The following is a 24,590-nucleotide window of genomic DNA, read 5'->3' as shown; positions in this document are numbered from 1 at the left end:
AATCCTGATGTGTCATTTTGGTACATATTGTTCTTAACACGTGGCGAAAATTTTGTATCCTCACTCTTTCTGGTAATTAAGAAATATCCAAAATACCATTTTTACATAAAAATTCAACATTTTTGTGGTAACATAATTAGGTGCTAGAAATTTCATGAATTTTTTTGCCTTGAGCATAGAGATATATCTCCTCTATAATTAAAACAAGTGATTGATTTGATTCATTCGTCAATAAACGTTTAATCTTCATTAGAGCAATACCCATGCAAAAGATTGAGAGTATCCTTAAGTATATACACCATGGATTCACACGTACGTGATGTTAATCTGTACGCACAACCATCTATTATTAAATAGAATTTTTATCAATTTTTAACTTTTTAATTTTTTTAAATGTTAGTTTCAGCCAGAACCACCTCCCAGACGTGCTGATTCTGAAAATATATTTAGTTTTTCTCTAGGCTGCGGAGTTCTCTAGTTATGCGAGTGCGGACTAATTTGGCTGAACAACTTTATATATATAGAATCATATAGCATGAAATGACATTAGCAGCATTAGGAATTACAATAATAAATTAAAAAAATGAAACGAAAAATAATATACCCCAATAAGATTCAAACATGTCATCTCTCTGCCTTCACCAACTCCCTATGATGTCCACGATGCTATCAACTATGCCATTGCCCAATTGAAATTTTCCTACTGCGCAAGATGTCTTTTAACCACCGACCAATCGTGGGCCTCCTAGCAACCGACCAATCGTGGGCCTCGTAGCAATCGACCAATTAGGGGCCTCCTAGCAGTCGACCAATCAGGGGCCTCCTAGAAGCCGACCAATCAGGAGCCTCGTAGAAAATGACCAATCAGGGGTCTCGTAAGAACCGACCAATCAGGGGTCTCGTAAGAACCGACCAATCAGGAGCTTCATAGCAGCCGACCAATCAGGGGCCTTGTAGGAACTGACCAATCAGGGGCCTCATAGGAACCGACCAATGTCAGCCTCCTAGCAGCAGACCAATTAGGAGCCTCCTAGCAGCCGACCAATCAGGTGTCCTCCGTAATGAACGCGAGACAATCAGGGCTCTCCAGCTAGAACCGGCGACATCAGGAGGCCTTGTCGGAACCGACACATACAGGAGCCTTCTAGCAGCCGACTAATCAGGGGCTCATAGCAGGAAAGCGCAATCAGTGGCCTCGTAGGAAACCCGGACAATTCCAGGGGCCTCCCCAGCCTCCGACCAAACGATAGACAAGAAGGAGCCTGTAGACCTGACGCAATTCAGTAGCCTCGAGTAGGATACTGACCTAATCAGGAACCTCCGTAGAAACTGGAGCAATGCAGTGCATCCTAGGCAGAGACCAATCAAGAGCATTGTAGGATCCAACCAATCAGGAGCCTCGTAGCAGCCGACCAATCAGGGGTCTCCTAGCAGCCGACCACTCAGGAGGCAACCAATCATGAATTTATTAGGAATTATAGGTTATGTATTTATCATCATACACAAATTATTCATCATTAATCCAATACTTACCTTACTTACCTTACTTTCCTTCACACCTTTAATATAAAATTTCCCCTGTAGTTATATATATAGGCAATGTATTGTAATTTGTAGGGGAGAACCAAACTGCATGCAGTGCCCCTTCGCTCACTCAGGATATTGATTTGATCCGGATATTGATATTGATGATATATTGATGATTGATGATTGGTGATATATTGATGATATTGATGAGGATATTGATATTGATCAGGATTTGTGGAGTAGATTGAGCCCAATGAGCGAGAAGCGTCATCTGTCGTGGCTTTGGGGGAGAACACGCTTGTTTGTGGTGGTCGCGGAATTCTCTATGCGCAATGCATCTGAGAGGCCACCTTTGGGAACTATGTAAAATTCTTTAATTGTTTAAATCATAAATAATCGGTAATGCTATATTTTCGGCTGTGATTTATTTTGTTAATCCGTTGTTCATACTTAATGTCTAATTTTAAAAAGAAATTAAATTCTGATAATCACTGGCGATCACACGACCTACCTTTTCATGCGGGGCATAGAGGCCCCATTTTTAAAAACAAAAGCGTGCACATGTTTATAATGATTGTTCATAAGGCTCATTTGCGTGAGTTTTGTGCAATATTCTATTTAAAACACATATAAAGTAACGACTACGTTACTGCAACAATGTATGTCTGAATAACATTCTAGCTTATCAAACTTCGAAAAACGTCTAGCGATATTCGGTTAATTAGAATATAGGACAGCTACGACTTAACAAGACTGCGATTCAAGTGATTCATTATAATTTATAACTGGAATTAGACAGACGCGCCACTGGCAACTGGCGTAGATACAATAATGGTAAACCAAACCCCAAGAGACTAGGGTTATCAAAGCCTCCTATCTTTTTGTGCGGAGCGAATGCCCGAGTGAATCACTCGGGACCGGTTTGCCTGTGCGTTTTCAGACACCTAGAACTTCCAAACTGGGTTTATCTCAACACGAACCTTTCTCCGGCTATCTGGGAACTTAACTATGTATCGCAATACGTCTGTATTAAACTAAACCAATAACCTGTTACAAAAATTCGAAGTGACTAGGCGCGAAATAATTACTGAGCGGCCATTTCTGTTGATCCTGTGACAACTCACTTCAGGTTTGAAAGGGCTGGATTCATCGACCAACTCGGAGGCGCTGCGTTGGCCGATCTCGCTATGTCGCATTGGGAACATGCGTACAGTCATCAAGGTCAACCAAGAAATGGCGGCTCAGTAATAATTCGCCGCTCGTCACTTCGAATTTTTTGTAGCACGGTTATATTGTTTAATACAAGAGTATTTGCGATACATAGTAAAGTTCCCAGATAGCGGAAGAAAAAGGTCGTGGTTGAGAAATAAACAGTTTGAAGTTCTAGGCTCCTGAAAACGGCACCACCAGCAACCGGGCGCCGAGTGAATTCACTCGCATTCCTCCGCAACAAAAGGATCAGGGAGGCTTGTAACCCTAGCCTCTGGGTTGGCGGTACATTATTGTTAGCTCGCACTGGCGTCTGATAGGGTCTATGTCTCCCCAGGGTACCTGCCCGGAACAGTACCTGGTAACGCGTCCGGTATAACGCGGAACGTACCCTGGTACGTCAAATATCTAAACTATCTAATATGTCCGACCGTAATCCCTTACTCCCGATAACGAGTCTAGGGGAGTCGCTCTACCGCCTACTCCTAACTCCCCTGGGAGCGGGTTCCCCTAAACTCATAAGCCCTAACCTTAACCATATCAGCTAGATAGTTAACTAACACGGTCGCACATTCGGCCGCACGGAACATTTCTTATAATTTCTTTACTTAGCGCGTTGGAAGGGATAGGGTGAAGCGATTCGAACTGGAGGGCGACTAGCGATGGAGCATGGGATGCGGATGGGAATTGGGATGGATGGGAATCTGGAGGGGACATAGCATGAAACTGGAGTAAAGTCAACTGGGCCACTGGCGACAGGGAGCAAGCGAAAGATAACAAGAAATGGGTGACGCGAGTCTGATGGGGATGGCAGTGGCGATATTTTAAGTGCATGGCATCAGCACACCGCAATATGCCCATAGAAGAGAAGCTGCTTCACACGAGGAAATAAATGAATGGCTAATCGGCGAGGAATGCCCGATTCCGAGGAAAAGCGAAAGACGCCATGGGAATATGCGAGTAGCTGTGTCACGCAGATGATGGTGCATGGGATGCCATGGCATGGCATGGCGACACTGGTATTGAGATGGCATGCGCATCAACTGATTGCATGCATGCGTACCTGGGTCCGCATCGGCCAGAGCTGAAACTATAGTGGTCAAGCACACGGTTCCTTTTGATTGTATTATCGTCCGCTGTCTAACCAAGCGAGGTGCGCACACGCAAACTTAAGACGAAAATATAGTCGACACCCATCTGATTATACTATCCCACTCTAGCACAGCGCTCAGCGTGATTACGTCGAGTCATTTCAAACATATACTATCACTACTCGTGATCTAGCCGAAACACCAGAGCCTAATCACGTCGAGATTAAAATTATAAAAATCACTAAAATGTAAGCACGCATCTTTCGTTCGCTTGCCGTGGTCGCAGCTGACTGCCGAGAACCCGTGAACCTATTGCGTTTAACGCAGATATACGTTCGCGCTGAGACATCTCCAGTGAGAAATCTACGCAACAGAATAAGCAAGTATTATGCGTCGAGAGTATGGCGCGTGCCTATGGTTAGCCGCGATATGCCACTAGAGATGAGAAGCAGATTAGAGCCTAGAACAATAATGAGACAAGTTTGCTGCCTACGCCGCGCATCGAGAGCATTGCTTGTTCCTGCGTCTGCCGTCTAGAGTGTCCGCTCTTATGACATCCATGGAGCCGCTACCCCGGCAATGACGTGCACGACCCTGTTGCGCGAAAGACAGAAGATCTTTGTGCTAGTCTCGCCAAGAAACTGACGCTCAGTGTGAAAGACCTCGTTTCGTGGAACTGTAGCTTAGCGCCGTGCCCGCCTTAGCGCTAGCTAATAGGTGGTTTAACGCAGAGAGAGAGCAGCGCGTAGCACAGACTCTGGTGCGAGGTGGGGCAAATGAGTTGTAAGAACCTTGCGTTTTTGTAAGTCTTTAATGAAGCACGTAAGGTGAGATCTAGAGTCTCGATTGTTAACATTTAGCTTATCAGCAGTTATAGACGTATCTTCTTTCTGTTCTCTAATAGTCCCTGATTTGCTTCACGTATGACGGCTTCAAAATCACATTAGTATAAGTTTAAGACATTATGAACGTTGTAAAGCAAAAGACTTCGAACAATAGTCTGGTAGAGTGCACACTCCACTACGGAGTGTCGGTGTGTTCCTCTGTGACGCTGTATGGTCCTCGTGGCTGGCAGTTGTGTGCGTGTCTGAAGTATGCTGTGTGCCTGTGTGTTGGTGTGTGCTGTGTGTTGCGCCTCTCTGGTTGGCTCGATAATTCGCTTCTGTGTGTCCGTGTGTGTGTGTCCGCCTTGTGCTGGATGGGCGTGTGTTGCTGTTTCCGTTGCGCCTGTGGCGATGTTGTGTCGTGTGTCAGTCTGTGCGCCTGCGGTCGCGTGTGGGTCTGTTGGTGTATCGTTGTCATTGTGCTGCTTTGTGTGTGGTCTGTTGTCCGTGTGTGTGTGAGTTGCTTGCTGTTGTGGCTGGCGCGAGGAGGTGTTTGTAGTGCTGTGCTGGAGCGGACGTGCGTGCGTCTAGTATTGGGTGCTTGTCGTGTGTGTGCTGCTCGGTTGTGTGTGTGCTGCTGTTTGTGTGTGTGTGCGTTGTGCTGGGCGTGCGTGCTCTGTCGCGTTGCGTGGCGATGTGGTCGTGTGCGTTGTTGTGGCTAGGTTGTGGTCGCGTGCGCGGTGCGTGTGTGTGTGGCGACACGCGGATGTGTGTTAGGTCGTGTCGTGATGTGTGTGCCTGTTGTCGTGGCTGTGTGCTGTTCAGGCCTGCGCGGGTCGTCGTGACCATTGCACGTCGGAAAGTGTAACTATGCGCTCGGGCGGCGCTGTATCGGCCCTAGCGTCAGTAGCCCTAGGTAAAGGAACCGCGTCACAGGCACTAAATATCAGAGCCTGTTGAGGCAATATGAGTGAAACCGAGTAAAATCCACGACTTGCACAACACCGCGCCTGTCTCGGAGAGACTGTCGACACACGTAATTGAGCTTCTCACAACTAGTCAGCGCAGACATGCAATGTGAAGTATGCACCCGTAAATTATCCGACGTAAGCGAATCGTCGAACAAATCCTCGCGCACGAGAGTTTTTGCGTCTGTCTGCCCGGACGACTGAACGCCTCAACATAAGTCCACCTGAAGCACAAGTATGAGCAAAACCCTCTACCATTCTGTGTCGCTAACGTGGAGTGCATTTAGCTAAAACCATCGCTGAAGGCAGAAAGCAAATGCCGTGCTAACACACACCGCGCCGCACCGTGGCCCGCCGCCACGCTCAAGGCATCGTCGAAGTCAAAAAGCACGACCCAGCCTCGCAGACTGGCACGGCACAACGGCTGCAAGGCGATCGCTCGCAATGCGAGAGACGCGCCGCGAAATTGCAGCCACCCGCGCTTGGTCCTGACGCGAGGCACGGACACACTATCGCCCACGAAAAAAAGACGTTTGCGCCACTGCACTTCACCAAGCGCACACGCTTGCAGGCGCGCCTCCTCCGAGGACAACCTCCTACCCGCGAAGGAAGACCGCAGTAGTGTGCGTACTAGACAAATCGAAAGATACCTTCAGCCTCCAGCGAGCCTCCGCGCTTGCGACGAAAGCGAGGCGAGCCAAAGCGCGCGCGCACAACTGAGCTCGCGAAGCGCTCGTAGCTTCAAGCTGCTGGTGGGTCTAATCAGCGCGCATTTTGCTTCCTGGGCAAGAGCCGCCTGTAGGCAGAATGGCAGGCGTGCAACGCGAAGATGGCGGGCCGCGTGACGCGGCAGCGGAGTGGCGTGGAGCGAGTGCGAGCGCGGCCCGTGCGGGAGCGTGGCGCAGAGAAGATTGCCTGTCAGCGTAGGGAGACGATGGGCTGGGTTATAGCCGGCGGCCACGAAAATTCCAGTGTCCCAACAGGGGGGTGCGCGCGAACTCGGTTGTATTTTTTCTCGGGATGTCTCGATCACATTAGTCCATGTTGCGGAAGTAGAGTTTCAGCGCCTTGCGGCGAGTGGTTGCCTCTCCGATTGGTTCATTCCTGGCTCCCTGATTGTTCAAAGAAAACAGCGCGTGTTTATGCTTGACTATGAGCAACGTCGATCGGTACTGTTCCACTCCCCCTAGAGTAATCCTGCTGGCCGTGATAGAGTTAGTCCACCGCAAATTTACGTTACTGCAAAGAACCGAGTCGAAAGTGTGTCGAGGAATCCCGTCCTGTTTGTTAATTGTAGCATTTTTCTGTTTTTAGCTAAGAGCTAATAACTTCCTCTCCGTTTTCGCGATATAAAGTCCGCCCCCCTGCGCAAGTGAATAAACGGATCCCTGGAATGAAATAAAGATAGCCCGAAAATATTTAGGGGGTCTTAGCCAAGAAAGAAAGCCGCGAAAGAAAAAAGAAATTGAAATTTTATTCCACTGATCGAAGTAGGAGCGATGATAATGTCGTAATATAGGACGTACCCAATGAAAATTGATGCCCTAACTTGGCTCTGCAGTGTGTTATTTAAGACTATCTGCAACTGTTAATTGGTTGCAGGGGCTCCAAGGCGTACACCTTCATAGCAAAAACACTGTAATTTACTGTCCCGTGAGCAAAAACTACAGAACAACTTTTCAGCTAATTTACGTGCGCCGTGTTAACATAAGACGTGCAAAATGCACGACAACCTTTTCACTATTTACGGCCGTGTTACATAGAAAATCAAAGAAATACCTAAAGCAGTTGCTTTATTAACATAGATCTTACCTACATCACAAAACACTTATCATGCAGTATTCTCCTCTTTAATCACGTTTATTTTATTAAAACATCACAACATAAAAATCACGCAAACTTCGCTACACACAAAACTTCCAATCTTGCATTGAACCGCACAACGACATTTCTCACCGGCCAATGAAATCATCGCTGAGACGCTGTCCGGTGCGGTTCAATACTGCCAGACAAGTGTTTTGTAATGTAGGTAAGATGTTAATAAAGCGACGGCTTTAGGTATTTCTTTGATTTTCTATGTAACACGGCCATAAATATTGAAAAGGTTGTCGTGCATTTTGCACAACAGAATTCACAGGTTTTGTTTATGGAAGGCTATTGATCCCTAAAATAACATCAGAATATAAAAAAATTTAGTGCACAATTTATTGGTCTAGCATTATGCCAGTAACAGCCAGGCCTTGGAGGCTCAAGTTTCAAGTTTCAAGAAGAGTAAAATAGCGAAGTGCTAGTAATAGCAGTACTACTAGTAATACTAGGCTTTTACGATCACCGAGCTATGTTTACAGATGCCATCAGCAGGTTCTGTACACACATTAACTAAGCGTTGAAGTGTGGCCTTGACAGACACAAATACATGATGATGTGTGTATCATGGTATAACTTTTAGTTTTACATAGCTCTAGTAACTATAGCCCGCATACGGTCCCGCTGGCTTGGTATACCCTGCCAGCGGCAACCGGACGCGGGCTATAGTTACTAGAGCTAGGTTTTACATTGACAGTCATTAATTGCCCCCAGCACAAGATAGTCACCTGACCAATAAATTTTCCAGGGCACAATTCATTCTGCCACAAGGGTATCAGCCTCAGGGCTCTCAAGGGGTAGCTTTAAAAATGAGTGAGATTTATTTTGAATCAGAAAATCAAGGCCGAAGGCAGTTTTTGTCGTTTTACAGTCGTTTTGGGGGTACTTAATTTGTCATAATTTGCTTTAAACTCACCTAGATTTTCTGAGATTCCAGCGGGCTTCGCGCCCGGCCAACGCTGCGAAAGGCTATTTATAGTAACGCGTGACATCAGATTAGCAAAATCAGTTGCTGGGTGCGCCACGAGTAATAGATGTCGAGATTCCCATTCCTCGTCTCCTGCATTTTTCGGCAAAGTTCGGCTAAACCCACTCCACGCAACGAAGAAAAACTAGATTCTTGCAATTGCGTGAGATTTTCGGGCACTATCAGAAATGTGCGTGAGAGCGTGAGATTGTGCTGCATTGCGTGAGGCTCACGCCAAATGCGTGAGGCTTGTGAGCCCTGGGGTATTATTTATGCTGGCTATCATGCGTGTCATTTATGCTGTTACTATTAGTCTAATGATGTCACCATCACAGCGTAAATGCCTGAGCTAACTTGTTGTACTTGTAGGTTAGAGAGCATGCTGATTCGGTGACCACAGATCGAAGCTGTTGGCTAGAGAGTGATGTGGACGTTAGAATCTAGCAGACCTAGAGATCCTTGGATGGCTCACCAACGAGGCATAGGTGTAGGCATGAACAGTGACAGCAAAGCTGGTTTTATCTCGCATCTCCCTCTTCCACCGCCCCCTCCGCTCAGCGTGCCACTTCCAGTTGCCGGAGGAGGTGGAAATGGAATATCAGGTATCGCTACCACTAGCGCTACGTGGTAGCATGCGCACAGCCACACAAACATACACAAGCACACGTGTGTGGACAGACGTTTTTTGCATATGTATGCATGTATTTGTCATTAACAAAATATCTTCTGGTTAAATGCTAGTTAGGTAAATAGATATGATTACATTTACATGTACATATATATGCTTATTGGATGCTGAAATGTGTGTATAAACAGTCATATCTTTATTTAATTTTCAGCACTTGGGTCAAGAATGACAGCAACATACCCATGTACATTTCCTAGAGTGCCAGTGATGCAGCATCAACAACTTTCTGCAGCCCAAGCCCTAACTCAGAATCGGCCACTGGGAATGAGGTTTCAGTCAACACAGTTTTGCAGCCCCCAGGTGAAAACAGGCTTTCAACTTCCACCAGGGCCAAGTCCAAGCCTCTATGAAGTGCCATATCGGCCTGCTGGCCAGCAGGCATTTAAGAGCAGTGCTACTCTCTTAACCACTGCTTCTTGTATAAGGCTGCAACAAGCTTACCCACCTGTTCCCACGAATATACCTCCATTTAGACATCTCTGGCCAAAGGTTCCAGTAGCCCAGTCAGTTACACCGTCATTGTCTTCCATAGCATTGGATGCTACCAGGTCTGGTTTACCCACCTTTGTTCCATCTAGTAATAATGTACCTGTAGTGAGCATGCAGGTCTATCCGCAGACCTGCGACAATGTAACAGTGCCTCCTGATGACACTGGGCAGGTGGTGGCAGATACAGCGGCCATGTCCGGAAAAGAGGAAGTGGTCGATGCAGGAAGCACAACAACACCACAGAGTGAAACCATTATTCCGGAACCATCTGGTCAGGCGCAAAAGCGCAAGTTGTCTGGAAATGCATCTATAGAAAATTCTTTGGACAACGATGTTAAGGTGCCAGTGGACATGTGCCAACCATTATACTGTAAGCTGTGCAATGTTAGCTGCAATGCACCAGCACAGGCCACTGCCCACTACACAGGGAAAAGTCACTCAAAAAAGGCAAAACAGTATATAGTCAATGCAAAGAAACTGAAAGCTGTGGACGAAACTCTAGTCAATTCCTGTAAAACACATGCAGTTACTACTGTTGCTACCAAGTCAAAAATTACCAAGGTATTGAAGGAGAGTGTAACGACTCACATGTTGTGTTTACGTAATATGTAAATATGAAATTACTAACTATAACATATTAGAACCATAGAAGTTAGGCTGCTGTACTGACCATATGAAGCCATGTCGAATATTTTAATGAGTGGACTGAAGTCATTAATTGTTACAAGCTCTTGCTATAATATGTATTCTGTACAGTTATCTTCATGTATTATGTATATATGTGTGTGCATGCAATAGTGGCAGCAAAAGGGTTTCCTAGGTTGATGACGTTTAATACTGTCGCCATGCAGATTGAGGCAGCGGTGCAAGCAGCGGGTAAGCGACAAAAAGAAAAGGCCGTGAAGAACCTGCCCATGCCGAATTTTGCTGAGCTCTTCACGTCTGAGGAGGGAAAGAGCTGTCAGTTGTGTTGTGTGGTTTTCACGTCCCCATACCATGCCAGGCAGCATTACGATGTGAGTATGGTGTTGGGTTAGTACGACTTATGACCTTGCAAAATGATGACAACAGATTTCAGATATTTCTTGCAACCATGGGCAACCGTTTGGGATTAATCTTTTAGCCTGTAAGGATTGTTGATGTTTCACTTAAATTTCTTTATTACTGTCATTATATAGCAATAAGAACAATTTAAATATGTATATATATATATATATATTGTATTAAATCTTTATTAAAACTTGTTTATTACTTCTGGCTGCCTGTTGACTTAAAATTTAGTGTTTTATTTAGTGAGCTAATTTTGTTAGGCTATTGTATTTATGAATTTAGAGAGGTGGTGGTATCTGTCTTCGTGGGTGTATTAATAAAATAACTATTTGCAGGGAAAGCCTCATCAGAAAAAGATGTTGCAGAAAGTAAATCCACCTCCAACCATCGTCGTATCCAAAAAGCAGATGACCAAGTATGTTCATTGTGAACTTATAGTAGGGGCTCCTTCCCTTCCTCCCTGTTTTAGTTTATTATTTATTCTATGTCTTTTGTGTCTTTCTGCACTGATTCAGAGTCATTTACTCTTCACTTTCATACAGAAATCAAAATAAAATGGGTCTGACTTCTAAATACGTAAGTAGCTGGCATATTGTTGACTTGCGGCAGCCGCGGGTTACTACGAAACATCGCTTGCGTTCGGTAAAAATCACTTGTGTTGCGCAATCACTAGTAAATAGCGAATTTCAATACTGCCAGTTTAGAGAGCAACAGAGGTAGGTGCAAGTAAAAATCTCTTGGCGCAAGTAATTGTTTAACCTAACTTGCGGCATGCGCAAGTGTTTTTTAAGCGAATTTCGACCATGTTATAGCCTTGAGAAAATACTCCATGTGTCATTTATAATAGTAAAGATTCTGCATTACCAATAAATAGATTGAAAAAACATTGAAATGTGTAAATAATATGCAATTTTTTGACGTGGCATGATTATTGTGTTATTAACTGTTTTTTGTGTGATCATAATCCAAGCGACCCGTCTGTCCAGTGTGACTGACAGGCATCTCCAGCTAATCATTGTTGTGATAGAACATTCTAAAAACAGGTGTTAGCAAGAAAGTGCCAAATAGTAGACATTCGTTCATGTATTAAAATATTAACACACCTATACTGGCCTAATTTTGCAGACCTAGTAAAAATATTCAAGGGGACGTTGTTATGTAGCTCAGTCGGATAGGTTAGTTAAAGCTTAGTATAGCCACTTGTCGTCATTTTCCACAGGACGATCAAATACACATGCACACTCTGCAACATGCATCTCATATCAAGGGAACAGCTTCAGGACCATATCGATGGAGCTAAGCATAAATCCAAAGTCAATGGCTTGGACGACATCAGTGGGCTTTTAAAACGCAGATGGGTCAATGCAGAGAAATCGGATGATGAAGAAAAAGGTGAGGTCCATGATAATTGTTTTACAGTGAAAATATCAGCTAACAGATAACTGATGTAAAGTGCTGGATTGAGTGTTTTTAATAGTCCCGGACCTTTATTCGAAAATATCCTAATAGGATAAACAAAACTCGCACGTGCTCTCAAAGTAGTTAATAGTTATAATGAAGGAGTGTTGGAATAGTTGTGTGACAGAAGATTTCATATTGGACGTCTTTCATTGCCTTTACTGCTTGCTTTCAGATGCCGATCTTCCAGTTTACGTCGTCGTAAGCGAAACCTACGTGCCAGTGGCGCCCTCTACCAAGGCGAAAGTCTCACACAAGAGCGGCTTCTCAATGTACAAGACACCAAGCGGGAAGTTCTACTGCTCGTGCTGCGATACCATGTTGAACTCGGAGTCACACTTCGCTCAGCATCTTGACAGCAAGAAGCACAAGCAGACGTCTGGCGTGAAAAATGTCTCAATGTCGTGAATGAATAGTGTTTCCTGATCGCCAGTAGGGAAGTGAGATTCCCCATTCTAGAGCAATGTACAAATGGTAACATCCCAGTTGGTCTACTCCCATTTTGCCTTCGTCTACTCTCACAATCGGCAATATTCCCATTTCGCCTACCCCCGTTGTTTCATTTTTATGTTATTGTTTTCTATTTTTGTCAAGTTGTGTTCTCATTATTTGTACCTATGTTTTCTTCTTGTTCCTGTAGTCTATGTATGCCAATCAAAACCATATTTTATTATTTATAAATGATTATTTCGTGAACAAACCGATCGTAGATGAAATAGGAATGGAGTAAATTTTGAGCGTAGACGATTTGGGAGTAGGCGAAATGGGTGTAGGCCAACTGGGAATTTTGCTGTAGGCGAAATGGGAGTAGGCCAACCGGGAATAAACCGTACAAATGACTGCTTTAAATATTGTACGAGATATTTATATTGCCTGACCATGCCACATTCACAACAAAGTACCAGGCACCATTTCTAAGTTGACCAATCCTGCATCCCTAAATAGTTAAGTGGAGTTAGAAGAATGTTGGCTTCTAGTTTGCATTGCTTGCCGAGTTGTGAAATTTACGTGGCTTGGCTAAAATGTGATTACATTTACTTAAGGTACCAATCCTGTAATTCTATTACTGTTCTAGAAGATATAATATATTAGAGGTGTTTAATCCATTTACACATTTACATGTATACAGAATTAACAGTTTTATGCATCGTTTATGGGGAACAATTTATAGGCGCCTGTCAGTGGTTTCTATATTTTTCCTCTTATTTAATTGTTAGTGCTTGTTGAAAATGAATCTGGCTGCATCACTGTACTAGTTGAAATCTTAGTTGTTTTAGTCAATAGTTATTTATATTTCCCCTACCTGATTATGCTGTGCGGTGCCGTGGTTACTAGTTTGTACAGGTGTTGTCACCAAATTCTGTTGCCGGGCAACTAGCTTCCTGTATAGGTGGGGACCTAACCTCGTTTGGAAATGTATGTGCTGGAAGATTGAAGTAATGGTGAGTGTCAATTATGTGCAATAAACATACAGGTTGTGTGTTTCCAAATTATGTCCACTTACGTGTCCATTTAGTATTGTAAAAATATCATAATAGGATTGAGAAATATTGTTGCTTGTGTTATTATTGTCACTAGTATAGAACATGTTCCGAATATAATGTATTTTTTTTACAAAATCGAAATATTGGCTTTTGACATGATTTAGATGTTGGCAATAAATTTCTTCACATTTCAAGTGAGAGACATACTACACAGAAAAGTTGGAAAAAGAGCCATTCCAATTTTGACACAATAATGATAAGGTAGGTACCAAGCAAACCAAATAAAATAGCTTCACTATAGAAAATTGAAAATATCTGATCTGTGCATGGTCTATTAAACCTATGTATATTAAGTACACATAAGGCAATGGTGGTACAGAACAGATAAAGGTAGAAATTGTGCATTGGAGGTTCTGCATAGCAGAAAGAAATTGGACAAAGACTGAACAAAATTTGCACTACAGGGCAGACAAGCGATGTCACGAGGGGTAGGATTGAGAATAGACGAAACTAAGTTTGTAGGATAGGAATTCATAATGAACTGAACGATCTGGTGGGCAATAAAAGTAAAAGAAACTCAAAATTTGTGCAGTAGGGAATGATGTATAGTGAAAGACAGCTAGATAGTAATTGGGATATGGCTGTACACAACATGAAAGCATGAAACATAAGCATTCTTTCATATAGAAAATTATTTAGTACTTGCAGGACCGACCCCTTTCTCATATTTGTACAACCATGGTTTTGCTGACACACCCCTTATAAGCTGCGAGCACCACATTTTAAATACAAACATACCAAACCAAATATATTGGGAAAGATAACGAACGACTCACCCACCTTCAAAACAGACCATACTGAACCGACTAGTTTTCCAGGCAACATAAAATTATTACGTAACTTCATTACGTAAACACAGGCGCCTAAAATGTTTATGCAAACCTGGAAAGTTATTTTGAGCATAGAAGTGACAAGTAGCTTCTTGAATGAGAAAGCCAATTGTTTCTATTATCTGTTAAACCCTAGACATCGTTAATATTGCATCCATATCTCATTCACTGCGATATACAGAATATCCATTGACCACATAACGACATGCAAGTAAGCATTGCATTATTTTCATTTTACACAAATAACAACACTTTAGACAATTTAGATTACATCAACTACCACACAGCAACAGTTTTCAAGTTTGCCTAGAATGATCACTGGTATAATTCATAGATGTATGTCACCTATAACCATTGGGCAAAAGTTATCAACACACATAATATTCGATTAGTTTGCATTGTTCAACTTGTGCCATTATGAAGATAAGGGAACAATACCTATTCATTTCATGCAACTCAAATTTAGAAGGGGGTGCCAACGATGTAATAAATTATGCAGTACGTTGTTCCTGCATCCCAGGTTGGTATGGAGTGAGAATTCTTAGACTTCTCCATTTATTTCTTCTTCATGTCTGCTTTGGTTTGGCGACATCTTTTGCTGAAATATAGATGAGGTGGGATAACCTGAGAAAGCCCGATTATATTCTAGGACGAATTTTTAATGCTTTTATGCATTATATTTTATTAATAAATTTAAATGTTATATTCTATATCATTTTATGTCTCATGATAATTACCTTTAGCTAATATAAAATTTGAAACTTTGCTCGAACTTCAAGGCTGATTGTGCACTAAAATGATCCTACTAGGATATGACTTTGAATAACGTGACACAACGCAATGATTACCACAGTTAATAAAACATGTGTCACTGCTCTCATCTATTTCAGGTGTGCATTCTACCATCTTTAGGTACATCAGGCACATTTCTCACTGTAGTATGCTCCATACAAGCTGTACTCTAACCTCTGCACTTTGTAGTGTCAAAACATAATCGCACCTTTTGCATCTGCTTCTCTTCGTTTTGCTGCCTCGTCTCGCTGTTTGCGGATTATTGCCAGCCGTGCCAGATCCGATTTGGCTTCAGTCGTCTTGCCTTGTGCATGCAGTTTCTGATAACGCAATTTTGCTTGCTGCTTTTCGATCTCTTCTCTATTCATTAAATAAATACATAAAAGTTGTCATATTGTTCAGCCAAGACTATTAACGAGTAACATAAAGTAACAAATTAATAAGACAGGGGATTTATTAGCTGGTGGCCGAAAGCTACACACTTTGTAGATATGCCCAGCTTGTCCTACAGAATAATTTACTTTCACATATACCCATAATACTTTATAAGTGGCTACTAAGAAATCTCTGTAAAACGTATGTGGAATATATTATTATTATTACTATTATTATTATTATTATATCTCTCTGCCATGATCTGCATAAGGTTTAGTGTATACAAATAACTACTCACCTTTCTCGTCGTGAAAGCTCTGGCTTGGGTTCACTCAGGTCTACATTTTCAGCCTTCTTGGTTTTTTGTACCACCCTGTTTGGGTTTTCTATTTCATCAGCTATGAGGCTAGCAACTCCTTTTTTTAACTAGAAAGAGAGAATCAGAGTAGCGTCTATACCAAAAATCAAGACTGACTGAAGACAGAACAACGAACGGATTTTTATATGGTATACATGGATAAACCTTTTCCTGCTAAATAATTAGACAGAAAATTATATACAAAAATATTTTTCACAACTTGTAAGATAATATGTATTCAACTATTGATGCATCCTGATTTAGTGTGCCATAAACTCTTAATGAACTCTAAATACAGTCATAAACTCTTAATTAAACGCATACTAGGCCTATTGATTATACAATGTTGACGAATGCTAGAGTAACTGGCATCTTGTGTAGTTAATAAGTACATGACCTTACATCCAAACGCGTATTAGTTTGTCCAATATCACTGCTGGTTACTAAGAAATGTATAATTGAAATCCGCAGTCCAAGAAATCAGTTGCTTACAGTTTCAAACCGCTGCCGGCAAAGCGGGTGTGATATAGATTTATAGTGCACCGGACATTTTCACACGCATGCTCGGCCATACGCAATGCTATCATCAGTGATTTCGTAAACAGGGAACGCTCGTGATAAGGAACTTTTTGTCAGGGCTGTCCATGTGCGTCCATGATTAGTACGTGTGTTTTACTCCATTTTCATGTTTAGTCCGTGGCCGTGGTTACACCGCTAACACCTCCATTTCATCTGGCGTCCAAAACATACGGGCTGCATAAATGTTTACATTATCGCTTGACTCCTGGATGACATTTACGGCACGTAAATGAATATCAACAACCGATTTCAAGTCTTGCTTGTAATGTAACCAGCGGTGTTATTGGACAAACTAATACGCATTTGGCTATAAGGTTATGTACTTATAAACTACACAAGGTGCCATTACTCTAGCATTCGTCAACATTGCATAATCAATGGGCCTATAGTATGCCTTTAAACCGGAAATTTCCCAATGACAAGCTCTGACAAGTCATATGTTGAGTTAGCTGACCTGATCGGTTCCCTCGTCTTCTGAAGACTCCGATTCACTGTCGTCACTACCAGCCTTTTTCGTAGCACCCTCATCATCTGAACCAGAACCCTCCTTGTCTCCCTGTCACAATATAAAGATGATATTAGTTTATCTAACCACATATCCAGCAGCTTACACAATAACTCTACACTCACCGGTAACCAGCTCAACATAATAAAGGAGTTACCTTGACAAATAGTATACGATCTGAAAACATCTCACCATGAGCCAATTTTTGGTTGAAATAGACACTGAGAACATGGATTTTGGTTATGGGTTTGCATTTGGGCATCTCCCAGCATTCCCAGCCAGAGACAGCAACCCTGACCGTGATATCAACCACACTATATTAGTTAATTGCTCAAAAAACAATCAATCGAGAAATCATGGACCGCTGAGAAATTAAATTGTAGTGTGAATGATTACATCATTCAGAATGTTCATTATTTTACATCCCTACCTGTTGTTGCTTTTTTATTTTTTCATCTTCCATTTGCCTTTTAATCTCATCTTCTGATGTGAAGTGTCTTCGGTTTCCCTTGTGACTCTTCTTGCCCCTACCTCCACCTGAATTCATTATTGCCAAGATTAACAATGATGATATAGATTAACATTCCATATAGCAGGAAACAGCTATTCGTAAAATTTTAAGTGTGAACTGATGAGTTTTCAGTAATAATGTTAGTACCTTACATGTTACAGCAAAAAGGATTCAAGCATTCACAATTTCACTAGATATTGTATTTCTACAGGTTGCCACACTAGTGTAGAATACTGTCTAGTATTGCACATAAATCATAACGGTTGTTATTGTCGTAATATTGCACTCAATATTGAGGAAACACACCAGGTTTCAAGTTTGATCACTGTAAAAATAACTCAAAAGTTAAAAACTGGAAATATACCAGAGTGCTCAATATGCCTTATAATATAGGTTAGTTTCAGTCCATAGTACATCCTGACTAAATTTTGGTCAACTTTCATTATTCTGGACAGTGATGTAAATTTTAAAGCTAGTTTTAGTAAAACAGAGAGGTCAACTGATGCTGTCATGATATCACAGCTAAGTGGTAAGAGATGATGGTAGATGTGATTTTTTTCACGTGAGACCTGCTTACACATCCATTAGAATGTATACTCCAGGGTAACAGCAAAACGCAAATGAATTCTGTGCACCTCACTTGAATGTTGTGGAATGACACAAAATGCTTACGACGAAGCAGGTTCAGAAAATGATTCATAAATATGTTAAAGCACTACACAACAATACTGAAGACTGCAATCTGTGTGGGAAGGCACACTATATAATCATATGAGACAGTTACTTCTACTAGGAAGGGAGAGTAACAGGGTATGTAGAAGTCTATTGGAGCCGCAAGACCTACATGGCAGCTAGATCAGAACAGAATTAAAACTACTTATCTGATGAAAGAACAAACAGCATTAGCAATTTAGCATATCTTTATATGACCATAAAATGGTTACAACAATCAGGTTTTCGGCTGTGATTGAGAGAAAGCTCCAATTTTATTTTAGCCTGATACATTAATTACCATTTCAACACTCATACGTACTCAGTACTACTCACACGCACACGCTCAATCTCATATAAACCCAGACCCATACATACACATTCACACACATCACATGCACACACTCACTCACACACTCATTCATTCAGAATACATCACAATAAATTCATTATTCCCATATCTGCTATATGCTGTTAAAATTGTATTTTTTGCAGTAGTGATATTCTACTGCGATCTGCAGTATTGATCTGTCCATCTCACCAACTCTGTCTCTCTCTGTCTTTGATATAGTCCCGTGGACTTTGAAGGCTAATCTTTATGAGCTTAAGAAGTTATTAACAAAGTGTAGATACAGGGTACTAGTCTACACATAGCTTAGGCTGGTACCGTATCTACCTATAGTACATCTACTAACAAAGTGTAGAAAAAAGATAACGGACTTTGCATGGCCTAGCCTTTTACTTATACTGCAATTGAAGCTTGTTACTCTCTACCACAGCAAGTTAGGACAAATTCTGTTTATTCTAGTTTTAAGTATAGTGTTAAGAAATGTCTGATGGAAAAGGTAGAAACATTAGAGGCAAAGGAGTATGATTTCGGCTAAAAGAATTCGGTTGAAATTAGGCATAAGAAAAGTTTGTATCGTCTCATGAGAATGTACCATTGTATGACTTGTTAAAACTACAAATTTGTATATTTCAATAGTTACTGCTGATAGTAGTGTAAAAATTTTGTTAGATTCAAGGCATATCAAAACAAGGACCACAATGTAAATAAGTGTGCTAGTCATGCTTTTTGTGTATATATATCCTTGGTAGTTATCCAATTTTATGAATTCAGAATTTTATTGTAAAAGTATGCTATGTATTGTATATGATGGATAATTGCCTAAATAAATAAATAAATAAAATAGCACAGCATTGGTTTTATGGGTTGGTGTTTAACTTTAGGGAATTAACACTTAAACTTTGGCTTTAATACTGAAACAACACAACAGCAGCGATGCCAGTGTCAGTGAGCAGGAACTCTGCATTTCATCAACAAGTGCACTCAGACAACAATGTATAGCCATGAAGCAATGGGTTAGACGGGTCAAAATACCTGCATACTTGAAGTGATTATTGCGAATTTTTTGGCTCAGAAAAACGAAATATAGCTGAATATAGTCTCAACTGACAGTGGAAATATCACTGATTATACCAACATTCAAAACACCAAGATTTTGTGCAGTTATAGCATAGAAAAATTGATTTAACCACATCATACCAGCAATAAATTTTATCGTGTCACGACTCTCAAAAATCACAAATAGCGTCTCAAACAAGCGAACATAATTAAAACAAAAGGGCGTGCAATTCTGTTTGGTAAATATTATTGAGTTTTTATGTCACTAATTCAGAGCACTTTATGTCATTGTCATTCCCGTGTTACTATCTGTCTGGCAATCCACAAGCTTCTCTAATACGTGGCATTAGTACTACACTGCTGTTACGCTAGTATGAACGTCTCTGTTTACACTCTGACCTGATTTCTACGGTGCGTGGTATGCATTGCTGCACCGTGATAGATGTCTCGCGCTACCGCGAGAAAATTCGAAAGATGGCAACGGTAAACAGAAACAGAATGCAAAATTGTAATTGTGCATGATATCATTGGATTTGGTGAATACGAAGGTTCTAAGACATTTTATCGTTACTCTAGACAATTGCTGTTACTCAAGCAATAACGGTAGGTATCATGAAAGTGGGGAAAACACTGGAAAATTCTCGCAATAGACGCTTTAACTCCAAGAAACGGTCATACTTCGAAAGACCTGTGTACAGTGTGTACTGTGTTACATGTGTACACAGTGTGGCATACAGTGATATACCGTGTGACGGTGTGTAGGCGTAGTGAGTGACATTACGATAGTTTGCCAGCCTGTTTCAGTCACTAGATACTATTATAGCCTACTACTACTAGCCATCCAGAGAGACATGATACAAGATTGCATGGCACAGTTTTGCTGTTGATCCTGAGCGCTGCGCGCGGATGAGACGCGCAATTCCGCGGGATATGCGCACGCGACCGCGGGGTTGTTCAAGTATGAAGCGCTGTCCGCAGTGGAGACGTGCGCCAAATTCGAAGCCGGGTGCACGTCTCCACAGCGGTCAGCAGATGGTCTGTAGTTTTAGAAGATAACAATGAAGACTTTGTTCTAAATGAGAACTATCGGCGGCTAAATAAGAGCAATATACAGACCTTTGAATTTCTTGACTAGTCAGTCAAAGGGCTTGTTGGGGGTCCATTATGCAGAGCTTCCAATTGAAATAGCCCATGAAATTGTCAAGTGGAATTGTATTTTTCGAAACCCCAAAGAAAATGTCTCCCTGTTACATGCACCCCCTCAGGGCTCGAATTAAGCGGCGAGAAGGGCAAGGCAATTTTTTTAGGGCACGTGAGAAATCGCCTTGAATTTTCTCTAAAATGGAAGGGCACAGAGGCAATTTTAAAAGGCACCAAGGCAACTTTCAAAATTTGAGAAGGGCTGAGGGGGTGCATGTAAGAGGGAGACATTTTCTTTGGGTGGCGCAAAAACACAATTCACTTGACAGATTTCGATGGGCTATTTCAAATGGAAGCTCTGCCATAATTGGCACCCCAACAATGCCTCTTGACTGACTAGTCAATGAAATTCAAAGGTCTGTATACTTGCTCTTTTTTTAGCCGCCGCATAGTTCTTCATTTAGAACAAAGTGTTCATCTGTTATCTTCTAAAACTACACGATTCATCTGACTGCGCTGTGGAGACGTGCACCCGGCCTTCGAATCTTGGCGCACGTCTCCACTGCCGGCACAGCGCTTCATACGTTTGAACAACCCCTGCGCGATCGTGTGTCGCGCATATCTCCGCCGGATTGCTGCGCTCTCTCATTCTTCGCGCAGCAGCGCTCTGGCGATCAACAGCAAAGACTGATGCCCATGCAATCTTGTATCATTGTCTCTCTGGATGGCCTAGCTCAGTAGTTAGGCCTATAATAGTATCTAGTGACTGAAACAGCTGGCAAACTATCGTAATGCTCAACTCACTACGCTACACACCGTCACACGGTATTATCACTGTATTGCCACCACTTGTTACACATGTAACACAGTACACACTGTACACAGGCGTCTTTCGAAGTTATGCACGTTTCTTGGAGTTAAAGCGTCTATGCCGAAGAACTTAGCTTTTTCCAGTGTTTTCCCCATTTCATGATTACCTACCGTTATATTAGCTTGAGTAACAGCAATTTGTTTTTTTCAGGTAGCCAGTACGATAAAATGTCTTAGAACCTTCGTATTCACCAATCCGCCGAATGATATCATGCCCACATTACATTTTGCATTCTGTTTCTGTTTACCCGTTGCCATCTTTCGAATTGTTTCTCGCGCTGCGCGTAGCGCGAGACATCTATCCACGGTGCCAGCAATGCATACACGCACCTGTTAGATAATCAGGTTCAGAGTGTAAACAAGAAGACGCTTCATACTAGCGTAACAGCAGTGTAGTACTAATGCCCACGTATTAGAGAAGGCTTGTGGATTGCCAGACAGATAGTAACACAGGCGAATGACAATGACAAATAGTTGGTCTGAATTAGTGACATAAAAACCTCCAATAATATGTTACCAAACAGAATTGCACGCCCTTTGTTTTACATATTATGTTCGCTTGTTTTGAGACGCTATTTTGTTTGTTTTTGAGAGTCGTGACACGATAAAATGTAATTGTTGTATTGATGTGGCGTTAAATCAATTTTTCTCTATCGCTACTAATCTGCCACCAAAATCTTGCGGTGTTTTGATATTGTTGGTACTTAATCCAGTGATATTTCCACTGTCACGTTTGAGACTATATTCAGCTATGATTTGTTTATTCTGAGCCAAAAAAAATTCCGCAATAATCACTTTCAAGTATGCAGGTTAATTTTGACCCGTCTAACCCATTGCTATCAGGGCGTATATACATTGTTGTCACTGAAGTGCACTTTGTTGATGAAATGCAGAGTTCTGCTCTCACTGACACTGGCATCGCTGGCTGTTGTGTTGTTTCAGTATGTAAAGCCCAAAGTTGAAGTTGTTAATTCCCTAAAGTTAAACACCCACACCCATAAAACCAATGTCTGTGTATTTTATTTATTTATATTATTTAGGCATTATCCATCATACTTACAATATCATAGCATAACTTTTACAATAAAATTCTGAATTCATAAATTGGATTAACTACCAATGGATTATTATATAACAAAAAGCCATGACTTAGCACACTTTATCAGTTAACTATTTAAATACTTTACAAATTTCTAGTCTTTAACAAGTCATACAAGTACATTCTCATGCAGCACGATACAAACTGTTTCTTATGTCTAAATTTCAAACGAAATTCTTTTAGCCGAAATCATACTCTTATGCTCATATGTTTCTACCTTTATCCAATCAGACATTTCTTAACACTATACTTAAAACTAAGAGATAACAGAATTTGTCCTAACTTGCTGTGGTAGAGAGTAACAACGCTTCATTGCCCAGTTATAAGTACAAAGGCTAGGCCATGCAAATTAAGTTCGCGCTTATCTTTTTTCTACACTTTGTTAGCTAGATGGTACTATAGTAGGTAGATACGCGTACCAGCCCTAAGCTATGTGTGACTAGTACCCTGCTATCTACACTTGTTAATAACTTCTTTAAGCCTTTCAAAGATTATGCTTCAAAGTCCACGGGACTATATAAAAGCAGAACAGATTGGTATGGACAGATCAATACGTGCAGATTGCGCAGTAGAATGTATCATACTGCCAGAAAAATTACAATTTTAACAAGCATATAGACAGATATGGCGAATAATGAATTTATCTGTGCATGTTATCTGTCACATTGAATGAGTGTGTGAGTGAGTGTGTTGCATGTGACGTGCTGCTCGTGAATGTGCTATGTATGGGTCTGCGGTTTATCATGCAGATTGGAGCGTGTGCTGTTGTGAGTACGTATGAGCTGTTTGAAATGCGTAATTTAATGTATCAGGCTTAAATAAAATTGGAGCTTTCTCTTCAATCACCAGACCGAAAACCTATTGTTGTAACCGATTTTCATGTCATTATAAAGATATTGCTTAATTGCCTAATGCCGGTTTGTTCTTTCATCAGGATAGTAGTTTTAATTCTGCTTCTGAGCTATGTGCCATGTTATGGTTCTTGCGGCTCCAATAATTCTACATACCCTGTTACTCTCCCTTCTAGTAGAAGTAACTGTCTTCATCATGATTATATTAGTGTTGCCTTCCCACACAGAATTGCCAGTCTTCAGTATTGTTAGTGTTGCAGTGCCTTTAACATAAATTTATGGAATCATTTTCTGAACCTGCTGTCGTACGTACAGCATTTTGTGTCATTTCCACAACATTCAACGTGAGGGCGTGCACAGAATTCATTTGCGTTTTGCTGTTACCTTGGAGCTATATACATTTCTTAGATGATGTGTAAGCAGGTCTCACGTGAAAAAAAATCACATCTACCATCATCTCTTTACCAGCTTAGCCGTGGCTCGATTCATGACAGATCATGTTACTCTCTGGTTTACTAAAACGACTTTAAAATTTAGCATCACTTGTCCAGAATAATGAAAGATGACCAAATTCTACGTCAGGACATGTACGTACGTGACTGAAACTAACCTTATATATATAAGGCATATTGGAAGCATCTGGTATTTTCCCGTTTTTAACTTTGTGACGTTTTCTTTTACAGCTGATCAAACTTGAACACACCTGGTTGTGTTTCCTCAAATTGAGTCAATATTACGACAATAGACAACGTTATGATTTATGCTGCCTTGCAATACTAGACAGTATTCTAGCACTAGTGTTCGGCAACCTGCTTAGAAATACGAATATCTTAAGTGAAATTGTGAATGCTTGAATTCCTTTTTGCCCTGTAACATATCTCCT

General features: G+C 41.5%; 2 protein-coding genes across 3 annotated transcripts in view; one reads left to right on the top strand and one right to left on the bottom strand.

Moving 5' to 3' along the window:
* Positions 1–2,099: 2,099 nt before the first annotated feature.
* On the top strand, positions 2,100–12,735 carry LOC106814907. Of its 2 annotated transcripts, none has more exons than XM_014819285.1 (7): positions 2,100–2,186; positions 8,822–9,054; positions 9,292–10,190; positions 10,481–10,645; positions 11,015–11,094; positions 11,899–12,071; positions 12,313–12,735. In XM_014819285.1, the coding sequence occupies exons 2-7, from the start codon at positions 8,877–8,879 to the stop codon at positions 12,543–12,545; spliced, it is 1,728 nt and encodes a 575-aa protein (XP_014674771.1). In that variant the 5' UTR covers positions 2,100–2,186; positions 8,822–8,876; the 3' UTR covers positions 12,546–12,735. The 2 variants fall into 2 exon arrangements, with proteins under 2 accessions (XP_014674771.1, XP_014674772.1); XM_014819286.1 differs by lacking the exon at positions 2,100–2,186 and adding an exon at positions 7,628–7,648.
* Positions 12,736–13,685: 950 nt separating this feature from the next.
* LOC106814916 (28 kDa heat- and acid-stable phosphoprotein-like) overlaps positions 13,686–24,590 on the bottom strand; it is a 14,440-nt gene continuing 3,535 nt past the window's right edge. The window contains exons 2-6 of the mRNA XM_014819299.1: positions 17,551–17,657; positions 17,070–17,171; positions 15,977–16,104; positions 15,512–15,663; positions 13,686–15,109 (exon numbers count right to left, since the gene is read on the bottom strand). Of these exons, the coding sequence (XP_014674785.1) occupies positions 15,078–15,109; positions 15,512–15,663; positions 15,977–16,104; positions 17,070–17,171; positions 17,551–17,657 (521 nt within the window). The 3' untranslated portion in view covers positions 13,686–15,077. The remainder of the gene's footprint in view (positions 15,110–15,511; positions 15,664–15,976; positions 16,105–17,069; positions 17,172–17,550; positions 17,658–24,590) is intronic.

This window comes from Priapulus caudatus, unplaced genomic scaffold (genome assembly GCF_000485595.1).
Source record: "Priapulus caudatus unplaced genomic scaffold, Priapulus_caudatus-5.0.1 Scaffold1004, whole genome shotgun sequence".
Lineage (NCBI taxonomy): Eukaryota > Metazoa > Priapulida > Priapulimorpha > Priapulimorphida > Priapulidae > Priapulus > Priapulus caudatus.
This window is presented reverse-complemented; position numbering and strand designations above follow the sequence as displayed.